At 47.5% G+C, this 24208-nt stretch overlaps 1 protein-coding gene across 1 annotated transcript in view; it reads left to right on the top strand.

The window, feature by feature from the left end:
* The window catches only part of pcyt1ba (phosphate cytidylyltransferase 1B, choline a), a gene marked incomplete at its 3' end in the record, with an annotated part of 46641 nt that overhangs the window by 21300 nt on the left and 1133 nt on the right, over positions 1-24208 (top strand). Inside the window, exon 7 of the mRNA XM_084325983.1 lies at positions 5012-5200. Within this exon, the coding sequence (XP_084182109.1) occupies positions 5012-5200 (189 nt within the window). The remainder of the gene's footprint in view (positions 1-5011; positions 5201-24208) is intronic.

Raw genomic sequence — 24208 nt, 5'->3', positions numbered from 1 at the left:
ATACAATACCTATGCTCTTGCTCGCTCCCCCCCCCCCCCCTCAGGACCCCCTCTTGGACAATCCATCCATTATTCCGTTTAAGTTTCAAGTTTCTTTAATATTTGTCATACAGAAGTACAGAATACTTTTATACAAAATGCTTCTTACTGTTACGCTCCAGAGACTGTGCAAGACAAGATAAGTATGAAATAAAATAACATAGTAAAATTAGAAGTAAAAAAATGAGGTCACAGTGTTCAGTTTAGACATATGTACAATGTTCGATGCAGAATAGACGTAGTTACCATACAATATACAATACTGTGCAGTGTACTAATATACAATACTATATAGTGCAAGGCAGAAATGGGACGAGGTGCAATTTAGGTACAATTCACAGTAGGTGTACGAGTTGTAGTGCAAATCCTTTATCAATAAATATAAAGTGTAAAGTGTGTGTTTGTGTGATCTAAAGTGTGGAGAGTGGGTGCTGCAGTGTGTTGTTTGTTTGAGTGAGTGTGTGCGTGTGGGTGTGTGTGCTGTGTGCATTTGATGGTTGTTGCATAGTGTTTATTGTTCGTTTAGCAGCCTGATGGCCTGGGGATAGAAGCTTCTTCTGAGTCTTTCTGTGCTCGCCTTAAGACTCCGGTATCGCTTGCCTGACCGCAGCAGTTCAAAGAGGCAGTTGTTCGGGTGGCTCGAGTCCTTAATAATTCTCTTAGCCTTCCCCTTGCACCGCTTGTTGTAAATGTTCTGGAGGGTGGGAAGCCCCCCTCCAATTGTGCGTTCGGCTGAACGTGTCACTCTTTGTAGTCTGCTACGGTCTTGTGCAGTGCTATTCCCAAACCAGGAGGTGATGTTGCCAGTCAGGATGCTCTCTATTGTACATGAGTAGAAGTTCCTAAGGATCTTCTGACTGACTTGGAACTTCCTTAGGTGCCTGAGGAAGTAGAGGCGTTGTCGTGCCTTCTTCACAACACTGTCAATGTGTGTGGTCCATGTCAAGTCCTCGGATATGTGGGCTCCGAGGTACTTGAAACTGTTCACTCTCTCAACCGGTGCCCCGTCGATGCTGAGGGGGCTGTAGTCCTTGACCCCCGACCTCCTGAAGTCCACAATCATCTCTTTTGTTTTGCTGACGTTCAGGGAGAGGCAGTTCTCCTGACACCACTGTGACAGGTTCTCTACCTCTTCCAGGTAGGCCCTTTCGTTGTTGGCAGAGATCAGGTCCACCACTACTGTGTCATCAGCAAATTTGATGATGGTGTTGTTGTTCCGCTGTGCTACGCAGTCATGTGTGTACAGGGAGTAGAGGAGGGGGCTCAGAACACAGCCCTGGGGGGCCCCTATGTTGAGCGTGATGGATGAGGAGGTGCAGTTGCCGGCTCTTACCACCTGGGGTCTGCCCGTCAGGAAGTCCAAGACCCACTGGCAGAGGTCATAGTTCAAGCCCAGGTCCCTGAGCTTGGCTATGAGTTTGGAGAGGACTATGGTATTGAATGCTGAGCTGTAGTCGATGAACAGCATTCTCACATAGTTCCCCTGCCTCTTGTCTCTTAACACCAGGAATTACAAATTCATATGCTAACCTTTATCCTCTCCACCACCTCTAACCAGATTGCTATGCTGGCTTCACTAACACCTAAAATTATTGCGGTAGATATCTCTAGATAAATCACATCGAGATAGGTAAGAACCCATACCTTCCGGCACATTTTATCCGGTTGAATCCAGCGTGATGCTATCAGCTTTTTAGCAGCCATAAGACCGGACAAAATTAGTCTCTTTACCTGTATAGAGGCTGCTAACTGAGAAACATCATTCAACCGACATTCCCAATACATATGCATAAATGTACCAATATCACCGTTTAAACATAAGGAGCATCGAGAGTCTTGTTTAAGCCCCATTAGGAACAATCGTCTAGGAGTTAAGTAAGTCCTATGAATAAAATTAAGATTAATCTGTTGATGATCCGGGTTGCGTGATGAAAGCCGTACGTTTGCCCAAACTTCATCCCAATCAAAATCTACTTCCAAGTTTGGTATATCCTTCCTTCAGACTAAGTCTAGAGGAAGGACCTCATATGAGGACGTAAGTAAGTGACGATAAAACTCAGATACAAAGCCTCTCGATGTCTCCTTTTCATAAAAGAATTTGTGATATCTGTGGTGTTCAAGCGGCACCTTTAATGGAACTCCATGAGCCTTTAAAGCTGCTCTTAATTGTAGATAGAAATAAAAAGTGGATTTGGTGAGGTTAAATTTGTTATATATATCTTTAAAGCTGCAAAAACCCTGATCGTTGAAAACATCCCCCAATGTATGTATGCCCTTCTTTTCCCATTTGGTGAATCTGATAGGTTGTTGTGCAATAAGGAGTGAATTGTTATTAAATAGGGGAGAATGACTATGCCATTTATGTTGGTTAGTACATTTTTTCTGTGTGTCACGCCATATCCGAATCACATGTGTAATAAGAGGGCCAAATTTCAAGTTGCATTGCTTAATTGATAAGTTGGTGTATACTACATCTTGCAGTCTCTGTGGTGCCACTATGTTTTCTTCTAATGTTCTCCAGGATACAGATGCTTGAGAATCAAACCAGGTGATCAGTGGTCTTAAAGAGAACACTTTAAAATAGTAGCTGAAGTCTGGGAATGCTAAACCCCCGTCGGCTTTATTTCTCTCTTTTCTGGACTATTTTTGTATCACAAACAGTACTGTATTTGCAAATCTGGTATGTCATAAATGTATAGATGTAGCAGTACTGTCTATCTTTATGTCATGTATGTCATATATGTCCTGATGAATTGAAAATGGGGGACCCTGATGTAAACAAGACGAAAGTCTTTCTCTGGTCTGCATCCCCTTAACAATTGTGTGTATTGAGCTGTACTGTATTGTACCCATTCTGCAATCTGTTAATAAAGTTTTCAATCAATCAATCAAAGAGTTAGATGATAACAGAGTTATATGGTTCTTCCTCTGAGGTACTCGATTGTACTGCAAATGTATGATGAAAAAAACTAAATATGAAGTCAGATTTCTCACAAAAGTATGTCTGTTCAGGCACACAAGGTAACAAGACTAAATATACATTCTTCTCCTGAAGAACAGCAATATTATCATCCCTTCTATATCACATGGTGTTGTTTTTTGTCCTCTTTACTTAAATAAATTAAATTCTTTCAGAAAAATTAATAATAATTATAATAATTTTGGGCCCCAGGATGAGACTTGATTTATCCCTTGTGTTTTGGGTTGAAAAACGCACAGAGTGGAAATCAGTATCTATCTTCTCGTCTGAGTCTGGAGAAGACGGTGAAGGTGTTTCCCATAATGTGTTCCTTTAAGACCCCCTGGGCCCCGTTCCATGTACGTGGTTCAACTAAGTCGATCAACATGTCCATTATCCAGCTTCAGTTAACCCGATGTTCAAAGCCGGGATTTTCCTGTTTCACAAAGGAGGATTCAGTCTCGTTAACTCAAGCCAGACTTGAGAGTCAGGCTCAAGTCAGGCTAGATGCGCGCTCCCGTTTTAGGTGGAAAGCCAGCACGTATCGATGGCAGAGACCCTGATTCTCAACGGCATTGATTGATTAATTGATTTAAGACTTTATTGACAGATTGCAATAGGCTCAATCGCCTCGCCGACAAGTTAAATGCGTTATCTATAGGCTAATTCTAAGTCCCTCATTACCTCAATCAATCAGATTATATTTCTTTAAACTTGCCTGCTGGATTGAATAATCAAATGAGATCTTGCTAGCGAAAATTATTAGTTAACTGTTATACAGAATTACGATACGGCTCTCTTACCCATTGATTGATGTATAGTCAATCTTTTACTTATCTTCTCTGTGGTGTAACGGGTTCTTCTTTTGACTTTCACACGGACGACCGGGGTTCAAGGCCCTAGTCTTTTCCTTCTTTTTGCAATATAGGAATAATTCAATTTGGTGCACGTTGAGAGCTATATAAAGAATGACATCCTCAATGCATGTAGATTTATAATATTTTAACTTAAAACCAGGCTACTTTGGCGTATAATCATTAATATTATATTCAAAAAAATCATATTGGAAACACGGGGATTTGAACCCCGGTCGCTGAACTGGCAGGGATGAGCACTACCGCTGGGCCACTGGGCCAGATGGGATAAATTCATTGTTTATACATTAATGAACGAGAGACCCGTGTTTAGAATATCCGTTGTTTTGAATGAAGTTTATCTCTTTATCCTCATTCATTAATGTGACGTCAACGGCTCATTCAATTTCTCAAATCCGTCAAACAGCGCATCTCATCAGACATCTTAATCCCAGTTACAATTAAAATAACCACATCATGTGTACATCGCACGAGCGAGCGCCACCGTCGCCACGGTATATATAACGTGCATTATTTAGGACAAAGTGAATTTAATATCAGCATTTTGGGTCTATTTTACATTTCAAAAGCCCCCTCTGGAAGAATGGAGCACAAAAACGTAATTCAGAATGGTATAATGCAGATCGTAGACTGTGGGAATAGTTTCAGGAAACGGGCTGTCACTTCTTTGCGGGGGCGTGGCGATAGTTCAGGCTAACTTGAACTTGAACTCTGCTTTCGAGCAGGCTCAAACTTTTGGATATGTTGTCATGGTGATTTGGGAAATCCAGGTACATGAAATCGGAAAGTCAGGCTAACACAGTTAGCCTGATAAAGTTATCCGGCTAACTCGGTTATCCCGGTACATGGAACGGGGCCCTGGTGTGCTGAGAACTGCACACGCAGCAGAATAGAGTAGCAGCAGAATACTATTCCTTTATTGATCCTCTTGGGGAAATACAGGCATGGGGGAGGGGAGATACAGGTATGGGCAGGGTAATAGTAGAAAGACATAAATATAGGCAATACTATTACCAAAAAAAAAACAATGCTGATTTTTCCTGATTTATTTTGCACATAATCTCGCATGCGCGGAAAAAAAATAAAAAAAACCTAAACCGTGTTTGCGACACATTCATTTAGTTTGACTGTTCTGCAGGAGAAGAAGTACCGCCTACAGAACCAGGTGGACCGCATGAAGGAGAAGGTGCGCACCGTGGAGGAGAAGAGCAAACACTTTGTGTACCGCGTGGAGGAGAAGAGCCACGACCTCATCCAGAAGTGGGAGGAGAAGTCCAGAGAGTTCATCGGCAACTTCCTGGAGCTGTTCGGCCCGGACGGAACATGGGTGAGGCCTTTTGTTTATTCTTTATTCTTTCAAATGAAATGTCGACATAATGAGTGGATGAATATCTTATTAAAGTCCTGTTATCTGCAAGTAAAAAAGCTATTATGAGATTATGGTATAAAGTGGAATCTCCGACAGAGGTGTGGTGCGGCTGGGTAGCGTAGCCATAGAGGACTAAGCGCTCGCCTACCACTGCAGAGACTCTGGGATCGAATCCAGCTGTCAGCGGTACCTCTGGCTTGATCAGTCGTCCCTAATAACACAATTGGCAGTGTTAGCGGGTGGGAAGCCGGTGGGGTATGTGTCCTGGTCGTTGCAAACTGCGACTCCTACTGGTCGGTCAGTTCAGCAGGGAGGGGATCTGGGAGAAATAGCGTGAACCTCTGCACGCGTTACGTTCCTCCAGCGGAACTCCTCTCTGTCAGGTGAAAAGAAGCAGCTGGCGACTCCACATGTATCAGAGGAGGCGTGTGATAGTTCTACACCCTCCCCAGACCGACAGTGCACTGTGGAGGAGATATTCATAATGACGTACACATAAAGTTACCGGTCGTTGTCTAGTGGACGACCAGAACCCAGTTGTCCTGTTTGGGCTTCGGTAGTGAGTTGTTCCAGCAGGCCTGACCGCGTGAATATTTTAGGCAACCAACTTGTGTTTAGCGTTTCTCTGATTGGCCACTACGCCCATGTGACCGCGGCAGCGCGAGAGAGCTGCAGTGCGGAAATAGGCTGTCTATTGCCATTCTCTAAGACAAACTCTAACCTTAACCAGCTCCTTAACAGCGCCTAAACTTAACCCTTCTAACCTTAACCAACTCCGAAACAATGCCTAACCTTAACCTTAACCAACTCCGAAACAATGCTTAAAGTTAACATGCCTAGGGCGGCTAGGTGGTGTAGTGGTCTAAGGCACTCGCCACCAGTGTGGAGACGCTAGGATTCGCGTGTTCGAATCCAGCTCTCCACATTGTTTTTCAGTTTGGCTGGTCGTCCGCAGTAATACACATTGGCCGTATTACGGGGAGGGAAAAACTGAAGGGTGGGGATCGAACGTTGTGAACAAGCGACTCCTACAAGTCGGTTGGTGCGCCTGCGCAGTAGAATCAGGAAGTGTCGGGGGCAGCGTGAGCCTCCCACGCGTTACTCCTCGACACTGAGAGTTCGAGCTGCGCAGGTGAAAAGATGCGACTGCTGTTACCTCAAGTACCGGAGGGGACTTGTGCTATGTATGACTTAGTCCTCACTGCAGCCGGCTTGTGGGAGGCAAGAAACAGCGTTCGTGACAGGGGAGGGTTGAATTGGATGATACGAAATTGGGATGGGAGAAAAATATAGAAAATGGGAGAAAAAGTGGATCAAAAAAAGTTAACATGCCTAAACTTAACCGGCGAAAGAATGCATGTAAAAAAAAAAAAAAAAAAAAAATTGAAGGGAATCGAACTTGTCACCAACGACCGCAGGATCCACAGCAAGGTGGCGCTACCAGTTGAGCTAGTTGTCGATGTTAAAAGAGGCGGGATTACTGCTACATAATGCTGCCGCGACAGAGCTCCGCTCCGCTCTGCTGCTGCCGCGGGGGCGTGGCTAGACGCAAGTTGGGCGTGGCTAGACACAAGTTGGTTGCCTTTAATATTTAGGCGGCCTGACCAGCTCCTCCTCTGTAGTGAGTTGTTCCAGCAGGCCTGACCAGCTCCTCCTCTCTGTAGTGAGTTGTTCCAGCAGGCCTGACCAGCTCCTCCTCTCTGTAGTGAGTTGTTCCAGCAGGCCTGACCAGCTCCTCCTCTCTGTAGTGAGTTGTTCCAGCAGGCCTGACCAGCTCCTTGGTTCTCCTCTCTTGTGGTCCACCGTCTTGGGGTGATGAGAGCTTGGGAAAGGACTGGGCTAGGGAGATCGGTTAGAGGGGTTAGAGGGGAGCTGAGTAGAGCTGGGGCGTTAATGGGCTGGGCTCTGTTTATGAGTCTGATGGCTTGGGGGAAAAAGCTGTTCTTCAGCCGGTTGGTTCTGGCTGTGTGGCTGCGGTAGCGCTTTCCAGACTGCATCAGCTGGAACAGTCCGTGGTTGGGGTGATTAAGGTCCTTGATCATTTTCCCGGCTCTCATAGATTTCCTGGATGGAGGGAAGCTCACATCCACAGATCTTTTGTCTTTTGTGCTGTCCTCAGGAGAGAGAGAGAGAGAGAGAGAGAGAGAGAGAGAGAGAGAGAGAGAGAGAGAGAGAGAGAGAGAGATAGCAAGCGGGGGAGGGGAACTGAGGGCTAGACAGAGGTGTAGATTGTGACATCTGATTGGAGAGTTTTGAATTACAGTTCATAGTCTGTTTTACTCCAGTGTTCCACAAACATTACCATCGTAAACAAAGTGTTCACAGCCACAAAATATAGCAAATACAATCTAAAAACTCACATCACAGCGTCACTCACCTGTCAGGGTGCTTGGATCTTAGTCAAGGCAGGGAGGAGGGGTAGACAAGCTTGTGCAGAACACACAGTTGAGCCGACGGACAGGAGCGCAGTATAGACGTATCAAGCGCACCGTGCGCCTTTTAAATTCACACGTCAACACTTTACACTTTACGTATACAGACACGATGCCTTGCTTTTAGTGTGATTTTACCTCTGCCAGTTAGCGACCCAACGGGTCCATCGCGACCCATAGTTTGGGAAACACTGAAATAGTGAATGGGGCTACAGTGCCTCAGGAGGTAGAGCAGTCACCTGGTAATCAGAAGGTTCCCGGTTCGATTCCCGCTCCTCCCAGGCAGCATGTCGAAGTGTCCTTGAGCAAGACACTTAACCCATAATTGCTCCCGATGAGCAGGTTGGCTCCGCCGTCGGTGTGTGAATGTGTGAGTGAATGGGTGAATGTGAGGAACAAATTGTAAAGCGCTTTGGATAAAAGCTCTATATAAATGCAGCCATTTATCATTTAGAGAAGGAAAACATGTCCTAGTTCTGGTGGTGCGGCCACCCATTTGTTTACGTTTGGATCACTGGTCCTGTTCCACCCCAGGTGAAAATCTGCATAAAATGTATACCTAGGTAAATGGAATATTGCTCCACTTCTACAAGGGCTATTTGCATATTCTTGGTATCTAGGTATATCTATGGACCTCAGTGAATGTATTCTCAGTGTCAGAAATATTGTGTCTATTACTAGGCTTGCTTAAATTGTGATGAAACAAAGGAAATATGAATTATGATTTTTCTTTTCATCTTTGACAGTGAATAACACCATGATAATAATGACCAAACTTAAAAAACTACCACTGAACTCATTCAGTACCCTCTTGAGATCATGTGTACAAAAGATCTAAGGAAATTAATAAAGGGAAGATGATAAAACTGAAGGTTCTGTATATACAGTACTGAATTCTCCCATCCGGACCAATGCAATTTGAAATATTATTATAGAATATAGAATATATGCTTATACATTACCTTATTATAGCCAATTCGCACATTATATATATATATATATATATATATATATATATATATATATATATATATATATATATATATATATATATATATATATATATAGTATCTTTCAAATGGCCGAGTTCAATTTGGATATAGTATCACCAGGCGTGCATAATAACAGTTACTGATATTTACTGTAATCGACTGTACTTTTTTATTTCCCCCACAGTGTAACCATTTTGAAACTAATTTCAGATCTAACTGTTCCTACATGGTAACAATAGTGAGGAGAAACTGACTGTGTTTCAATATTTGTCAAAAACGTTACCTTTTGTAGCTTATTATTATCGCGAATCATAACAATTATTGATATGATTCATTCAGAACGCTGAACTTTGAACCACCATAGTATGTGACAGGAAGTGTAGATCGGAGAAATTTCAACGCTGGCCGATAGCTATGAATCTCCTCTAAAAAAACAATTCCCATGGTTCAACATGTCCATTTCCGGTTCCGGGTCAGATAGGCGATTGCATATCGAAAACTTAAAACGATATAAGTACACTTTTAACCTATTGCTAAACTATTGCCAACCCAACGTTTTACATTCTACATGTATTTGTGACATAGTGGTTGTTACAAAGGATCAGATTAAACCGAATATATATATTTATTTATTGATATATATTGCATAGTATTTGTATATCGTTTGATATCCCCTGTATATTCCTTGTACATATACACATTTACATTTACATTTAGTCATTTAGCTGACGCTTTTATCCAAAGCGACTTACAAGTTCTGTACGACAAGACAGCAAGAAGGGTACAACTCTATCAGCTGAGTAACAATGTTCATCAAGTGTTGCGTGTTACAGTGTAGGTTAGTTTATTAGGACAAGTGCATGACAGTAAGGTTAGTCAGGGTTAGATTTTTTTTTTTTTTTTTTTTTTTTTAATCATTTCAGATAATGGTTGAAGAAGTGAGTCTTTAGTCGACGGCGAAAGATTGGACGGGATTCGGCTGTCCTAACTGGGATGGGTAGTTCATTCCACCATTGTGGGGCAAGAACTGAGAATAGGCGGCTTCTCTTTGATGACCCTCCGGGAGCTTGGATAGGAGTAGGTCTGAGGCGGCCAGAAGATGCAGAGCGTAGGGGTCTTGAGGGTGTGTAGTTAGAGACCATTGACCGGAGGTAGGCGGGAGCGGTTCCCTTTGCTGCACGGTATGCTAGGTCGAGGGCCTTGAAGCGGATACGTGCAGCAATGGGGAGCCAGTGCAGGTCCCTAAGAAGTGGGGTGACATGGGCCGACTTCGGTAGGTTTGATATCAGGCGGGCCGCTGCGTTTTGAATGAGTTGAAGAGGCTTGGTGGCAGTGGCCGGGAGGCCAGCTAGCAGTGCGTTGCAGTAGTCGAGGCGGGAGATGACTGTTGATTGGATGAGGAGTTGGGTGGCTTCTTTTGTCAGGAAGGGGCGTATCCTTCTGACGTTGCTCAGGAGGAATCTGCAGGTTCTGGTTGTCGCTGCGATGTGAGCAGAGAAGTTCAACTGGTCGTCGAGGACAACACCAAGGTTCTTGGCGGTCGGGGACGCGGTCACAGCTGCATTCTCGACTGTGATGGAGAGGTCGGTCAGGGGGGAGGATTTGGCCGGCAGGTGGAGCAATTCTGTTTTGCTTAGGTTCAGTTTGAGGTGGTTGGTCGTCATCCAGGCGGAGATGTCGGACAGACAGGCCGAGATCCGCTCAGAGACGTGGATATCTGAGGGAGGGAAGGAGAGGAAGAGTTGAGTATCATCGGCATAACAATGATATGAGAAGCCATGAGACGTGATAATGTTACCCAGTGATTTAGTGTAGAGGGAGAAGAGAAGGGGTCCTAGGACCGAGCCCTGGGGGACACCCGTCCGGAGGGGGCGGGTGGCCGACAGAGTCCCTCTCCATGACACTTGGTAGGAGCGGTCGTTGAGGTATGATGTCAGCCATGTCAGCGCAGATCCAGCCACTCCCATTCCTGCGAGGGCCGCGAGGAGGATCTGATGGTTGACTGTGTCGAAGGCTGCAGATAGATCTAGGAGAATCAGGACAGAGGAGAGGCCTTTCGCTTTTGCTAAGTGAAGTGCCTCTGTGACCGCAATGAGGGCCGTTTCTGTGGAGTGGCCAGTCCGGAAGCCAGACTGATTGGGGTCTAGGAGGTCATTCTGTAAGAGATAAGCAGTAAGTTGGTTGGATACAGCACGTTCAAGTGTTTTAGAAAGAAAGGAGAGAAGAGAGACAGGACGATAGTTGGCTATGACGGTGGGGTTCAGGGTTGGTTTTTTTATGAGGGGCGTGGCTCTGGCTTGTTTTAGGGAGGTGGGGACCACCCCCGAGTTGAGTGAGGAGTTGATGGTTGCAGTTAGGAATGGGAGGATGTCCGGTGCTATGGTCTGGAGGAGTGGGGAGGGTAGCCGGTCCAGCTGGCATGTAGTCGGACGGTTCGACGTTACCAGTGTCAGGGTCTCGGCTTCTGTAATGGGAGAGAAAGATGACAGAGTGAAGGATGAGGTTCTCGATTCAGCGTTTGGAATGGGTGGGGGTTGGGAGAAGGAGCTGCGGATGTTCTCCACTTTTTCCTCAAAGAAGATCGCAAAGTCTTCGGCAGAAAAAGATGAGGGAGGAGGGGGTGGGGGGGGAGTGAGGAGGGAGGACATGGTAGCATGCAGTTTGCGAAGATTCTTGGCAGAGGCCTCGATCCTATGGTGAAAGAAAGAAGCTTTGGCATTAGTAATGGTTTTGGAGAATGTTAACAAGAGGTTGTGATATGTGTCGATGTCAGCAGTGAGGCATGATTTTCTATACTTCCTCTCAGCCGCTCTCAGGACCTGTCTTTGTTCTCTCACTGCATCCGTCAGCCATGGACTGGGTGGGGAACGGCGGGCAGGTTTCTCAACGAGGGGACAGAGCTTGTCAAAGGAGGTTGCAAGGGCTGAGAGGAGGGTGGAGGTTGCCATCTCTGTGGGGAGAGCAGAGAAGGTGTCACTCAAAGGTAGAGCGGATATTATGTCAGAGGAGAGGGTGGAGGGGGATAGGGAGGCCAGGTTACGTCTGAGTGAGACGGTTTGAGTTGGGGTGAAGACCTTTCGGTTAAGCATGAGAGTTAGTGAGAAGGATATGAAGGAATGGTCAGATACATGTAGGGGAGTTACCGTGGTGTTAATGATGCTGGAGTTACGGGAAAATATGAGATCCAAGGAGTTGCCTGCTTTGTGGGTGGGAGGCATGGCAGTGGGAGTCAGGTCAAATTGTTGTAGGAGGGAGACCACTGGGACCGACTGAGATGAGTCAGGCAGGTTGAAGTCGCCCAATAGAAGGAGCGGGGTACCATCTTCCGGTAAGGAGCTTAGAAGCATGTCCAGCTCATCTATGAAGTGATCGAGGGGACCTGGAGGGCGATAGAGTGTAACAATACACGGAATATCCCTTTAGCCCAGACCATAATAGTTCATTCTCCTATTGGACAGCGGTCCACCGGCGCCAGGGACCGGCCTCCGGAGCCAGGTTCAAAGTCACCGTCAAGATGTGTCTGGACAAGCCCGGCCTTGCCCAGGGATACGCGACAGAAATGAGATTGGAACTAGTTTGTTCACCGTGCGTATAAATACGGCGCAGGTGAATGTAGAAGCCCCTTACCTCCTTACCCTTCATCCTTAGTATGTTACCGATAAGTTGAAGCCTCACCCACGATACAACGTGCGGTGAAGTATGGCCTGTTTGGCCCAGAATAGAGCATTGAGACCGCGTGCGAATTAGTAACTGAATTGTCAGAGTTTGGCGCTATACCGTCGAGTGCGACATATTTCTATTAGGTAAATAATAGTCTATTTGTGTATAGTGTATCGTGCGGTTAAAGTTCTACAGTGACCAGCATCTCCAACGCTTTCTCGTATTAGCTAGAGTTCTTATCCAGGCTGGGCAGACCGCATGGCGCTTTCACCCGAGGAGACCTAGACGAGAACCGTATGGACATGTACACTGGATTAATCTACCCGATGACTACATAGCCCTTTGCGGCTGGAATATATTTGCTTTGGTCCTGTGATTTATGGAGCGGATAATCGCCGACGCCTGCACGTGTTGGATTTACCCCGAGGAGTCAAGTCGAGTCGGCGCTTCAGAGAGCCTGAGGCCGACTAGCTTTCTTCACTGTGGAGCTACAGTCTACAAGAGAACCAAGCTGTATTCGTCTGTGGATCAAGAGGCTACTGCACCGGCTTCTGTACCTGAAGTCTCCCTAGTCATCGTTGACCAGACGTCCTACTACCGACAGATCTTCTACCCCCCCCGCTGGCTTACAACTAGAGATGTTCCGATACCATTTTTCCCTTTCCGATCCGATTCCGATACCTAAGCTTTGGGTATCGGCCGATACCGATATTTATCCGATACCAGTGCATAAAAAAAAAATTAAAAAAAAGATTATATAAATTATACTTTTTTTTTTTTTTTTTTCAGATACTGTTATACTGTTTTTTAGTAATAACTAGAACGTATAGTATTTATTCAACAACAGGTGATTGTATAGATTTGTATTAGTATCATTAATCAATGAGTATGGGCTGCAGCACTGCAGATATACCCTACTCCAATGATCCACACGGACATTAAACGGTGTTGCACTCGCTACTCAGTGGCTCTGCAGATATACCCTATTCAGTCTGTAAGCTAGTGGCAGATAGAACGTTCATGTTGTGGTTTTTGATGCAAAATAAATATTCAACATTCTCTTTTGAAACTCCGCCTCAGACTCTTATCCTTTGGCACTTGCTGTACTTTGCTTGCAGGTCTGCAGCCATTATTGCTGGATTATGTGAATAGCACCAACTTTAGACACGGTAACGTTATCAAGCTAAGCTAACTGACCTAGCGCGTCTTCCCGCATTGATAACGTTAGTAATAGTCAGCTAACGCTAGTCCGTAGCTACTTAACTTAAATACAATTCACCGTGGGTGCATTATTGTTGATAGACGGTCACGGACAGTGTTAGGTCCTGGAGAAAGGACAGGCGATCATCTGATTTGATGTAACGTTAAAAGCGGATGTTGTTCCAACTAGCTATCTTTCCAGCTAATGCTATCATAACACCAGCCAAACACAGCCCGATTCCCGTCCGAGCTCCCCGTCACACCGCACTGTCGGGGACAATGGAATTTAAGAAAGTGTATCTGCTGTTAAAATGACACAGCATCACACTTTAAAACATGTTCATTTTATAATCCTCACTCTCCGCAGGACTCGGCAGGAGATAAATTACATCATGGGATCGGAGGCTAGAATTTACGTGTACTCGCCGATACCGATACCAGCGTTTTAGGCAGTATCGGCGGCATTTCCGATACCAGTATCGGTATCGGAACAACTCTACTTACAACCAGGGGAACCCCTTCCAGTGTCTCCCGCTATATTACTAGTGTACCATAGATATAATTCCCTAAGATTCAGGTTGTATAAGTACCTCCTGCGTAACCAGAGAATGGACATTCATTATTGATTTGCCTACGCATATTCCTTTGCCTTACAAGTGCATTCAAAGAATAATGTAAAGTATCCTATGTACCTTTTGCTCCATTAAATACTTGATTATACCTTTGACTGGAACCGATTTCATTGTGGGAAGTGTTCATCATATTCATATATCGTGTACTGTATGGCCAGTAATTAAAGTACATAAAGCGGTAGTGGTTTAATGATACCATACTTATCAATACAGTCAGGGAATTGTACCCCTCAGTTACAATTGGTCCTTCGAGCCGGAGGGTAACTAGTGTAATATTAATATAGTGGTATTAATATTGACATGGCCTATGATGAACACTCCACAAAACGGTTCTCCTAAAGTAGATCGCCCGCAGCGTAGACGGCAGACACCTCAGTACTTAGAGGATTACATTGCCAATATACTACCTAGCCTTCTACAGACGGTAAACGCGGAAAAAGTAGATAGTAAAATTATGTCCGACCCTATCGCCCAGGCTACCCCGCCAATAGAGGCCCTAGTGGGTTCTAACATAACTGACCAAGCTCACGGTAGGGACCAGGAGGGACCTGACACGACTTTACCCCCCGCCAAGACCGAAGAAGTAGTCCCCGGAGAGCTCCAGGATAAAGACAGCTCTCCAGGGATGGAACTTTACCCGCTACAAGAAGAGGAGAGCACCCCGGAGATGGATCTCCAGGACTCGCCACAGGAGAACAGATCTCCAACGAGTACTGCCAGGAGCGGATCACCTCAACCAGCGTCTTCCCCCAGCGGGGCGGACAAGATGCTGGCACAGGCATTCCTCGCCAGCCTAGCAGCCTCTACAGAGCGCGATCGACTCCAAGCACAGATGCTTAGCGAGCGCGAACATTCTTCCATGGAAAGAGAACGCCTTCAAGCGCAGCAACGGAGCGACGAAGATCGTATACGTCTAGAGATTAGACGCCTTCAGACGGAAGAGAATATGGTAAGAGACCGGGCCGAAGCAGAGCGCGCCGCCGCCGAAGCAGAGCGTGCCGCTGCCGGTGCCCAAAGAGAAGCAGAGCGCGACATCGCTCTCACCAAGCGCGAAGCCGAGCGCGACCGATTACAAGCGCAGATAATGGAGCAGCTGATCGCCAGGGCGACACCCCCTCCCTCCGCACGGGGTTCCAGGGCCTCGTCAAGACACGGGTCAAGGGCACCCTCCCCTACCCGATCAAGCGACCCTGAGCCCGACCACCAGAGAGAGCCTATACCCCCCTCCGAACTCCTTCCCCGACCGGTCCACGCGAGGACCAGCTACAAGGAAGAAACGGTCTACACTGCGGAGAGGCTAAATAGACGACTACAGGATCTAGAGGACCTGCCAGAGCAAGAAGAAGAGGGAGAGGAGGAGAGTCAAGCCCGACAGCAGCACAGAACTCCACAGGACCAGGAGGTCCAGTACAGCCCAGGCTCTACCCCCGCGGCTCTGCGCTACAGACCCCCGACTCAATTCACGGGTGAGCTTGACGCACGACCAGCCCCGAGGAATAGCACCTGGATACGCGGGCCATGGTACCCAGCAGGTACCAGCCCACCAAGAGGCGTAAGAGGAGACTCGCCTAGGAGGCCTCTCTTCCAACGCTCACCGATGTGCCAGCCATCCATGGCATCATACATTGGCACACCGACGTTTCCGGACTTCACCCACGAGAACAGAGCACAGTACACCGAGCTACGAATGTGCTTAGAGACAATGATGTCCGATGTAGCTGACGAACCGTACAAGTATGCTATCCTACTGAAGCACCTCAAGGTGCCCCGAGCGCGCAATATAGCGCTGGCCTATGCCACCTCTACTACCCCATACACAGCGGCTCTAGCAGCACTCGACCAAAGATATGGACGCATATGGGATTACGTAATACAGATAAGGCATATCGACCGCCTACCCCCAGCCACAGACAATCGCTCACTAGATGACCTGTCTATCAAGGTACAATCCCTGGTAGGGATGCTGGGGGCGCAAAGAGAAAAGGGTATGCACGAACTGTACGCGAACTCTAATGTCGAGAGGATTTTAGAGAAGCTTCCGCCCGCCCGACAAGAGCGCTTCAGGCGGCAAAGAGACCACCGTGATCCTAACGGTCCCGAGCCATCCCTCCTAGACCTAGCCGACTTCCTGGCGAGAGAAGTCAACAGCCTACGGTTGGATACGTTCATGCGGAGCACCCCAAACTCCAGAGAGGGACCTAGGAGAGCAAACGATGGCCGAAGATTGGTGACCGTCATGCACCAATCAGAATCAGTACCGAGCAGCAAGAACCACAGTACCCCCTCGATGAAAGAGAAGTGGAAGATGGTGTGCCCGTACTGCGAAAAGGAACACTGGTTGTCACAATGTGACACGTTCAAGAAGATGACCGCCGACGAGGTGGGTCAATGGATAAAGTCCAACCGACGCTGTTACCGATGTGCGCGTAGTCACATGGCAGCCGACTGCCGCTTAAAGAAGAGGTGTAGTCGGTGTGACGGAGCCCACCTAGATGTCCTACACGACAGTAACAGAAGAAAGCCTGCACCCTCAAGCAGCACAAAGGCAAGTGTTATGTACATTGACCCCGCCAGCAGCGGGGGCGCCCGAGTGCTCTTAAAGGTGGTCCGCGTAACACTGAGTTACCAAGACAAGGTCATGGACACTTACGCCGTCCTTGACGACGGGTCAGAGAAGACCCTTCTCCTCGCGTCCGCTGCGGCCCAGCTGGGGCTGCGGGGGAGCGAAAACCAGATGACGATTCGGACAATAAGAAGAGATCTAAAGACGATAAAGGGCGAGAATGTCTCCTTCACTATCGCAGCAAGCGGGCAGCCAGAGAGACGGTATAGGATTACTGATGCTTTCACCAGCCAAGAAATAGGCCTGTCGCAGTACACCTACCCCATCGCCAAGCTGATGGATAAATATGTGCACCTGCGTCAACTACCTATCCCGCTCATAGACGGTGCCACCCCGACCCTGCTGATAGGCTCCGACCATGCAGACCTCATAGTCCCGATAGACCGGGTCCACACAGGGCCCAGAGGCTGTCCTGCAGCAGTCGAGACCCGCCTAGGATGGACATTACAAGGCCCCCTCGCTAAGTCTCTTAACCGAACAGCAGCCACTAGCTGCCTCCACTCCAGAGTGACAGAAGAAGACACCACCCTCCTACAGCACGTCGAGAGGCTATGGACACTAGAGACAATGCCCTTTAAGAACGAAAAGAAAGACATTCGTTCCAAGGAAGACATTTACGCTATAGCACTCCTCGAGCAGGGGACAAAGAGAGTCAAAGTCAACGGAGTGATGAGATACGCAACTCCACTCCTGAGGCGAGAGGGTATGCCCACCTTCCACGCCCCAAAAGAAGCGACGGAGCGGTATCTATTGAACACAGAGCGGCGCCTAGCCAGAGACCCCGCTCAAGAGACTGTGTACCGCGCTGGGATTAACAAGCTAATCACAGCGGGACACATAAAGAAAATTGACATTAAAGAGGCCGATCAGACGACCGAATCATGGTACGTGCCGCACCACAAAGTCCACCACAACGGCAAGGATCGTATTGTGTTCAACTGCAGCTACCAGATCGGATCACAAAATCTGAATAAAGAGCTCTTGCCCGGCCCAACACTCGGCCCCTCCCTACTAGGCGTGTTACTACGTTTCCGCCAGGACAAGGTGGCCATCAGCGGCGACATCAAAGGGATGTTCCTGCAGGTGAGACTAGTGGAGGAGGACAAGCCCCTGCTGCGGTTCCTATGGAGAGAGAGGATCGGGGATGAGCAACCAGCCATCTATCAATGGGAAGTCCTCCCTTTCGGAACCACATGCAGCCCATGTTGTGCTACGTTTGCACTGCAAAAACACGTCGCAGAGGACCCAGCAGCTGATGAAGAGGTCCGAAAAAGTGTAGAAAATAGTTTCTACGTGGACAACTGTCTGCAAAGCGTCTCGACGCCAGAAGAAGCCGAGGCCCTTCTACTCAAGCTCCGCGCCTCCCTGATCAAAGGCGGCTTTGATCTCAGGCAGTGGGCCAGCAGCGACCCGCAAGTATTGCGCAGCCTCTCCCCCGAGGACAAGGCAGCAAGCAGCGAGACCTGGATGGCGACCATCCCAGGAGAAGCCCAAGAAATGACATTAGGACTAGTCTGGCGCTTCAAAACAGACTCGCTCCATTATAAACACACACCCCTGACCAAGGAGCAGGGAAGGTCGACTGCACTACCGACCACCAGACGGAGTGTATACAGAACACTCGCCAGACAATATGACCCGTTGGGATGTATTCTACCTTACACCACCAGGGCAAAGATGATTGTAAGAGCGTTATGGGACAAGGACCAGGGCTGGGACGACCCCATACCCGAACACCTTGCATCCACATGGAGAGAGTGGGAGACGGAACTCAGCTCACTCCCAGGTGTAAACATACGCCGCAGCTACTTCCCACCCACAGTGAGGCCGGAGACGTGCCAGATGGACCTGCACATCTTCAGCGACGCCTCCGAAGTAGCCTACGGTTCGGTGGCCTACTTGCGTGCCCGAGAGGAGGGAGGAGAAATACATACTGCTTTCATCCTGGCTCGCTCAAGAATAGCCCCACGAAAGCAACAATCTATCCCGCGTCTAGAGCTCTGCGCAGCCCTAGCAGGAGCGCAACTCGCCACGTTAATCCAACGTGAACTCACCATTCCGGTGCAAAGAACAATCTTGTGGTCAGACTCCACGACAGTACTCACATGGATCCGGTCTGATTCGTGCAGATACAAGGTCTTCGTGGGAGTCAGAGTCACAGAGATTCAAGATTTAACAGAAGTAGCAAGCTGGAGGTATGTGGACACAAAACACAACCCAGCTGACGTCATCACCCGGGGAATGTCCCTGGATGACCTCACCCGTCACAACCTATACAGTGACGGGCCAGAGTTCCTCAAGCTCCCGGAAGAAGAGTGGCCTACACCCACCCCACGGGAAGCGAGTAAAGAGGAGGCAGAAAACAAGAAATCTATGTTCTGTGGATTGAACACACTCGTCTCCACAGACCCCGACATAGACGATTGCCTCACCCTAGAGAGTGCGCAGCTAAAGACATTCCTGTGGCACCACCCAGAGGTTCAGCTCACTACTGACATTACTGCAGCTGACTACGAAGAAGCGGAACTTCTTCTACTACAACGAGCCCAGAGAGACTCGTTCCCCGATGAGCTAGACTGTCTACAGGGAGCAAAGCCAGTCCCATCAGACAGCAGACTGCTCCACCTAGCCCCAGAGAGCGACGCCCATGGTCTCATCAGAGTGGGTGGTCGTCTGCGGAGAGCTCCAGACTTACCGGATGACGTCAAGTACCCGATAGTCTTGAACAGCCGACACAAGGTCACAGAGCTGATCATAAAGAAATACGACGAGGATGTGCATCACGCCGGGGCAGAGAGAGTCTTCGCGGAGATCAGACGTCGTTATTGGATACTGCAAGGGAGAGAAGCAGTGCGGCGCTTCCAGCGAACCTGTCTAGACTGTCGTAAGTGGCGAGCGCAGCCCAGTATACCCCGGATGGCTGACCTACCTCCCTGTCGCCTCCGACTCGGCGACAAGCCTTTTCACTCCACCGGTATGGACTGTTTCGGCCCGCTGTATATAAAGAAAGGAAGAGGAACCGAGAAGCGGTGGGGTATTGTATTCAAATGCATGACCACCCGAGCGATGCATATAGAACTCCTTCCAACCATGAGCACAGACTCATTCCTTATGGCCTTCCGAAGATTCACATCACGGAAAGGCAAACCGTCTATATTGTTGTCTGATCACGGGACAAACTTCAAAGGCGGAGAAAGAGAGCTGAGAGAGAGCTTCCAAGCTATGGGCCCAGAACTTAAGACCCACCTCGCTCCATACCAGATTGACTTCCAGTTTAATCCCCCGAACGCACCTCACTTCGGTGGAACTTGGGAACGAGAAGTACGTTTAATAAAGACAGCCCTGTACGCCGTGCTTGGGGCCCAGACCGTGGCGGAAGAAGTCTTAATGACAGTCCTCACGGAGATCGAGGGAGTATTGAACTCAAAGCCCCTCGGTTACGTCTCAAGTGATGTAGCAGATGTCGACCCAGTCACCCCCAACACACTCTTGATGGGGCGGCTGGACCCCGCGCTACCACAGACAATGTACAGGCCTGAAGAAGCGAACGGCCGAAGAATGTGGAGGTACAGTCAAGTATTGGCTGACAAGTTTTGGAACAGCTTCCTACTCCACTACCTACCGTCTCTACAGACCCGCCAGAAATGGGTGAAAGAGAGAGACAATTTGACAGAAGGAACAGTCGTCATGATTATCGACCAGTCACTACCCCGAGCTATGTGGCCGGCTGGCCGCGTAAGCAAAGTGATCACCGGTGCCGACGGAAAGGTCCGAGCAGCCGAAGTGCTCGTCCAAGGGCGGACCTACACCCGACCCGTGGCGAGGCTAATAGAACTGCCAAGGCTCCCCGATACCATCGATGACGACCATGACCCCATGACTTTGTGAACTGACAGACCCCTCACAACAGACATTGAGTAGAGGACAGTGCGGTTAATCTGTCTCTGCTTAGCTAATTAGGTGGGACTAATTAGGGGGCGGCTGTTACAAAGGATCAGATTAAACCGAATATATATATTTATTTATTGATATATATTGCATAGTATTTGTATATCGTTTGATATCCCCTGTATATTCCTTGTACATATACACGGAATATCCCTTTAGCCCAGACCATAATAGTTCATTCTCCTATTGGACAGCGGTCCACCGGCGCCAGGGACCGGCCTCCGGAGCCAGGTTCAAAGTCACCGTCAAGATGTGTCTGGACAAGCCCGGCCTTGCCCAGGGATACGCGACAGAAATGAGATTGGAACTAGTTTGTTCACCGTGCGTATAAATACGGCGCAGGTGAATGTAGAAGCCCCTTACCTCCTTACCCTTCGTCCTTAGTATGTTACCGATAAGTTGAAGCCTCACCCACGATACAACGTGCGGTGAAGTATGGCCTGTTTGGCCCAGAATAGAGCATTGAGACCGCGTGCGAATTAGTAACTGAATTGTCAGAGTTTGGCGCTATACCGTCGAGTGCGACATATTTCTATTAGGTAAATAATAGTCTATTTGTGTATAGTGTATCGTGCGGTTAAAGTTCTACAGTGACCAGCATCTCCAACGCTTTCTCGTATTAGCTAGAGTTCTTATCCAGGCTGGGCCGACCGCATGGCGCTTTCACCCGAGGAGACCTAGACGAGAACCGTATGGACATGTACACTGGATTAATCTACCCGACGACTACATAGCCCTTTGCGGCTGGAATATATTTGCTTTGGTCCTGTGATTTATGGAGCGGATAATCGCCGTCGCCTGCACGTGTTGGATTTACCCCGAGAGGAGTCAAGTCGAGTCGGCGCTTCAGAGAGCCTGAGGCCGACTAGCTTTCTTCACTGTGGAGCTACAGTCTACAAGAGAACCAAGCTGTATTCGTCTGTGGATCAAGAGGCTACTGCACCGGCTTCTGTACCTGAAGTCTCCCTAGTCATCGTTGACCAGACGTCCTACTACCGACAGATCTTCTACCCCCCCCCGCTGGCTTACAACCAGGGGAACCCCTTCCAGTGTCTCCCGCTATATTACTAGTGTACCATAGATATAATTCCCTAAGATTCAGGTTGTATAAGTACCTCCTGCGTAACCAGAGAATGGACATTCATTATTGATTTGCCTACGCATATTCCTTTGCCTTACAAGTGCATTCAAAGAATAATGTAAAGTATCCTATGTACCTTTTGCTCCATTAAATACTTGATTATACCTTTGACTGGAACCGATTTCATTGTGGGAAGTGTTCATCATATTCATATATCGTGTACTGTATGGCCAGTAATTAAAGTACATAAAGCGGTAGTGGTTTAATGATACCATACTTATCAATACAGTCAAGGAATTGTACCCCTCAGTTACAGTGGTGATGTTAATACTTGAAAACCGTTGATTTTAAAATCACAAATTATTTTCATCATTCATAAAAATATGCCTATATGATTATAATGTCAAAAGGGGTCGGTACCGACCCCGGCGTCGAGTGGAACAGGTTAACACATTCCCGGCCATTGGGGGCCATCTAATCTCACGCTATACGGCCAGCATTTCAAAACAAACTTTCATTGTGCGTGAGGCTGTTTGTAGAGCTAAATCTATACTTTATAGCAGCAGTTCCCAAACTTAGCTCGCGCACCCCCCAATGCAAACATAAAAAATAATAAATAAATAAGTCCAGAGACTCCGTGCTGCTGCCGACTTTAAATCAAATAGGTGTCTGTGGGCAGTCGGCCGACATTAATAAACAGCAGTGTGTTATAATCACATTTTTATGAGCTAACGAATTCCGTTATATTGGACATTTGTATTAATTATATCAAGCGAATAACTGAGAAATTTGGCAGAGACGGCAACATTATCGTGAAATATAAACGTTGCGTGATGACTATTATATCTCCGCCTCCCAGTCCCAACGAAGAACATACCAGTAGTATGCAACTGCAGAGCCGCAGAGCCAGCGGCGCTCTCATCCCAACAGCTGAATTGCCAATGGCTGAATTGGAGTATTGCACTGTGCTCGCACAACTGTCTGCTCTGCGGCTGCATGCTTCTCGCATGCAGTCTAGCTCTCGCTGCCAAACCAAATGAATCTCGACATCGCTTCACCAATAGTCGTTATCAGAACACTACACACATATCATAATTATAGAACACACATCGTTGTCATTATTACCCTGTTTTCTTGGTGGAGGGGCGGGCGGCCGGGCTGTTGTGTCTGTGCTCCAGCTGTCATCATCACTCTGTCTCCACTTAACGCTGCTCTCCGCTTCTCTCATTCCTCCTGTCCTCTTTCATTACTTATTGACTTTAGATTCACCTGACAGTTTCACTGTTTTTAGCCAGCTCTGCATGTTGTAAGTGCCACAATCCCGCGCTTTTGGCAGGAAGTTATTAATGCACTGGCTCGCGCTCGCTACTGTCATCGGCCCGCTGTTAAGCCTGCATATAGGAGACCTGACGACAGACTCCAGGCAGAGCGGAGCGCATCAGCACAGACGAAGCGCACCTCGCCCGAGACATTGTTTATTATTATTATTATTAAAACGTTTCTTGAATTTCATGATTTACACAGTGAAAATCCCCATTTGAAATAATGTATATTAGTTATATATTTATTAGTAAAATAACGCCATTAGCCTTTTCATGTCACGCACCACCTAGAGGTAGCTTGCGCACCACAAGGGGTGCGCGCACCACAGTTTGGGAACCACTGCTTTATAGTATTGCTATCTGTCCATTCTCATTGACACCATAAACCGTCCCTTCAAAATGGCTTGAAGAAATAATTTTTTTCATCAATACGTTCCCATTTTATAGCGTCTTGAATATATAAGCGTTATATGGGATTTGGTCTGGTATATTTCCTGGAAGGCGAGATACAGGGCGCTAAGCTAATAACATTAAATCGAATGGCGTTTCGGCACTACAGAAGCTAGAGCTAAAAATCAAAATGCATATTGTCTGTATTCATGGTCCACCATGAATGCATGCAAGGGGGGGGGGCGGGGGACGTCGTTTCTGATTATTGATTACCAATAACGGCATTAGCCTCAGTAGCCACATTCGCTGATTGCCTGGTTGAGTATGATAACAAGGCCTGATCAGCGTGTAATTTACGTGAAAAATATCTTACCGTGGGCCGGTTGGATCCCCAAAAGGATTTCCCAGTTATCGATCGCCATCTGGTAGATCGCTATGTCCATTGGCTGATGATATATTCCTTTACTGCATAGTGAATTCGGCATCGCAAAAGGTATTCCATGCTACATGCTACACGTATAGATTCCAGCTAACAGGAAACTCCATTCAAAGTCAAGAAAAATAAAAGACCGTTCTGCCACAGGGAACACTGCATTATCGAGACAGCCCCCCTACGAGGATCTGGCCGGTAATGCACTTTTCAGAATTCCAAGAGTAGGGTAAATCTGCAGTGCCGCTCGGTGACA

Source organism: Notolepis coatsorum (genome assembly GCF_963971535.1).
Source record: "Notolepis coatsorum genome assembly, chromosome: 12".
NCBI lineage: Eukaryota > Metazoa > Chordata > Actinopteri > Aulopiformes > Paralepididae > Notolepis > Notolepis coatsorum.
The sequence above is the reverse complement of the archived record's forward strand: the minus strand, read 5'-3'. Positions and strand labels throughout refer to the sequence as shown.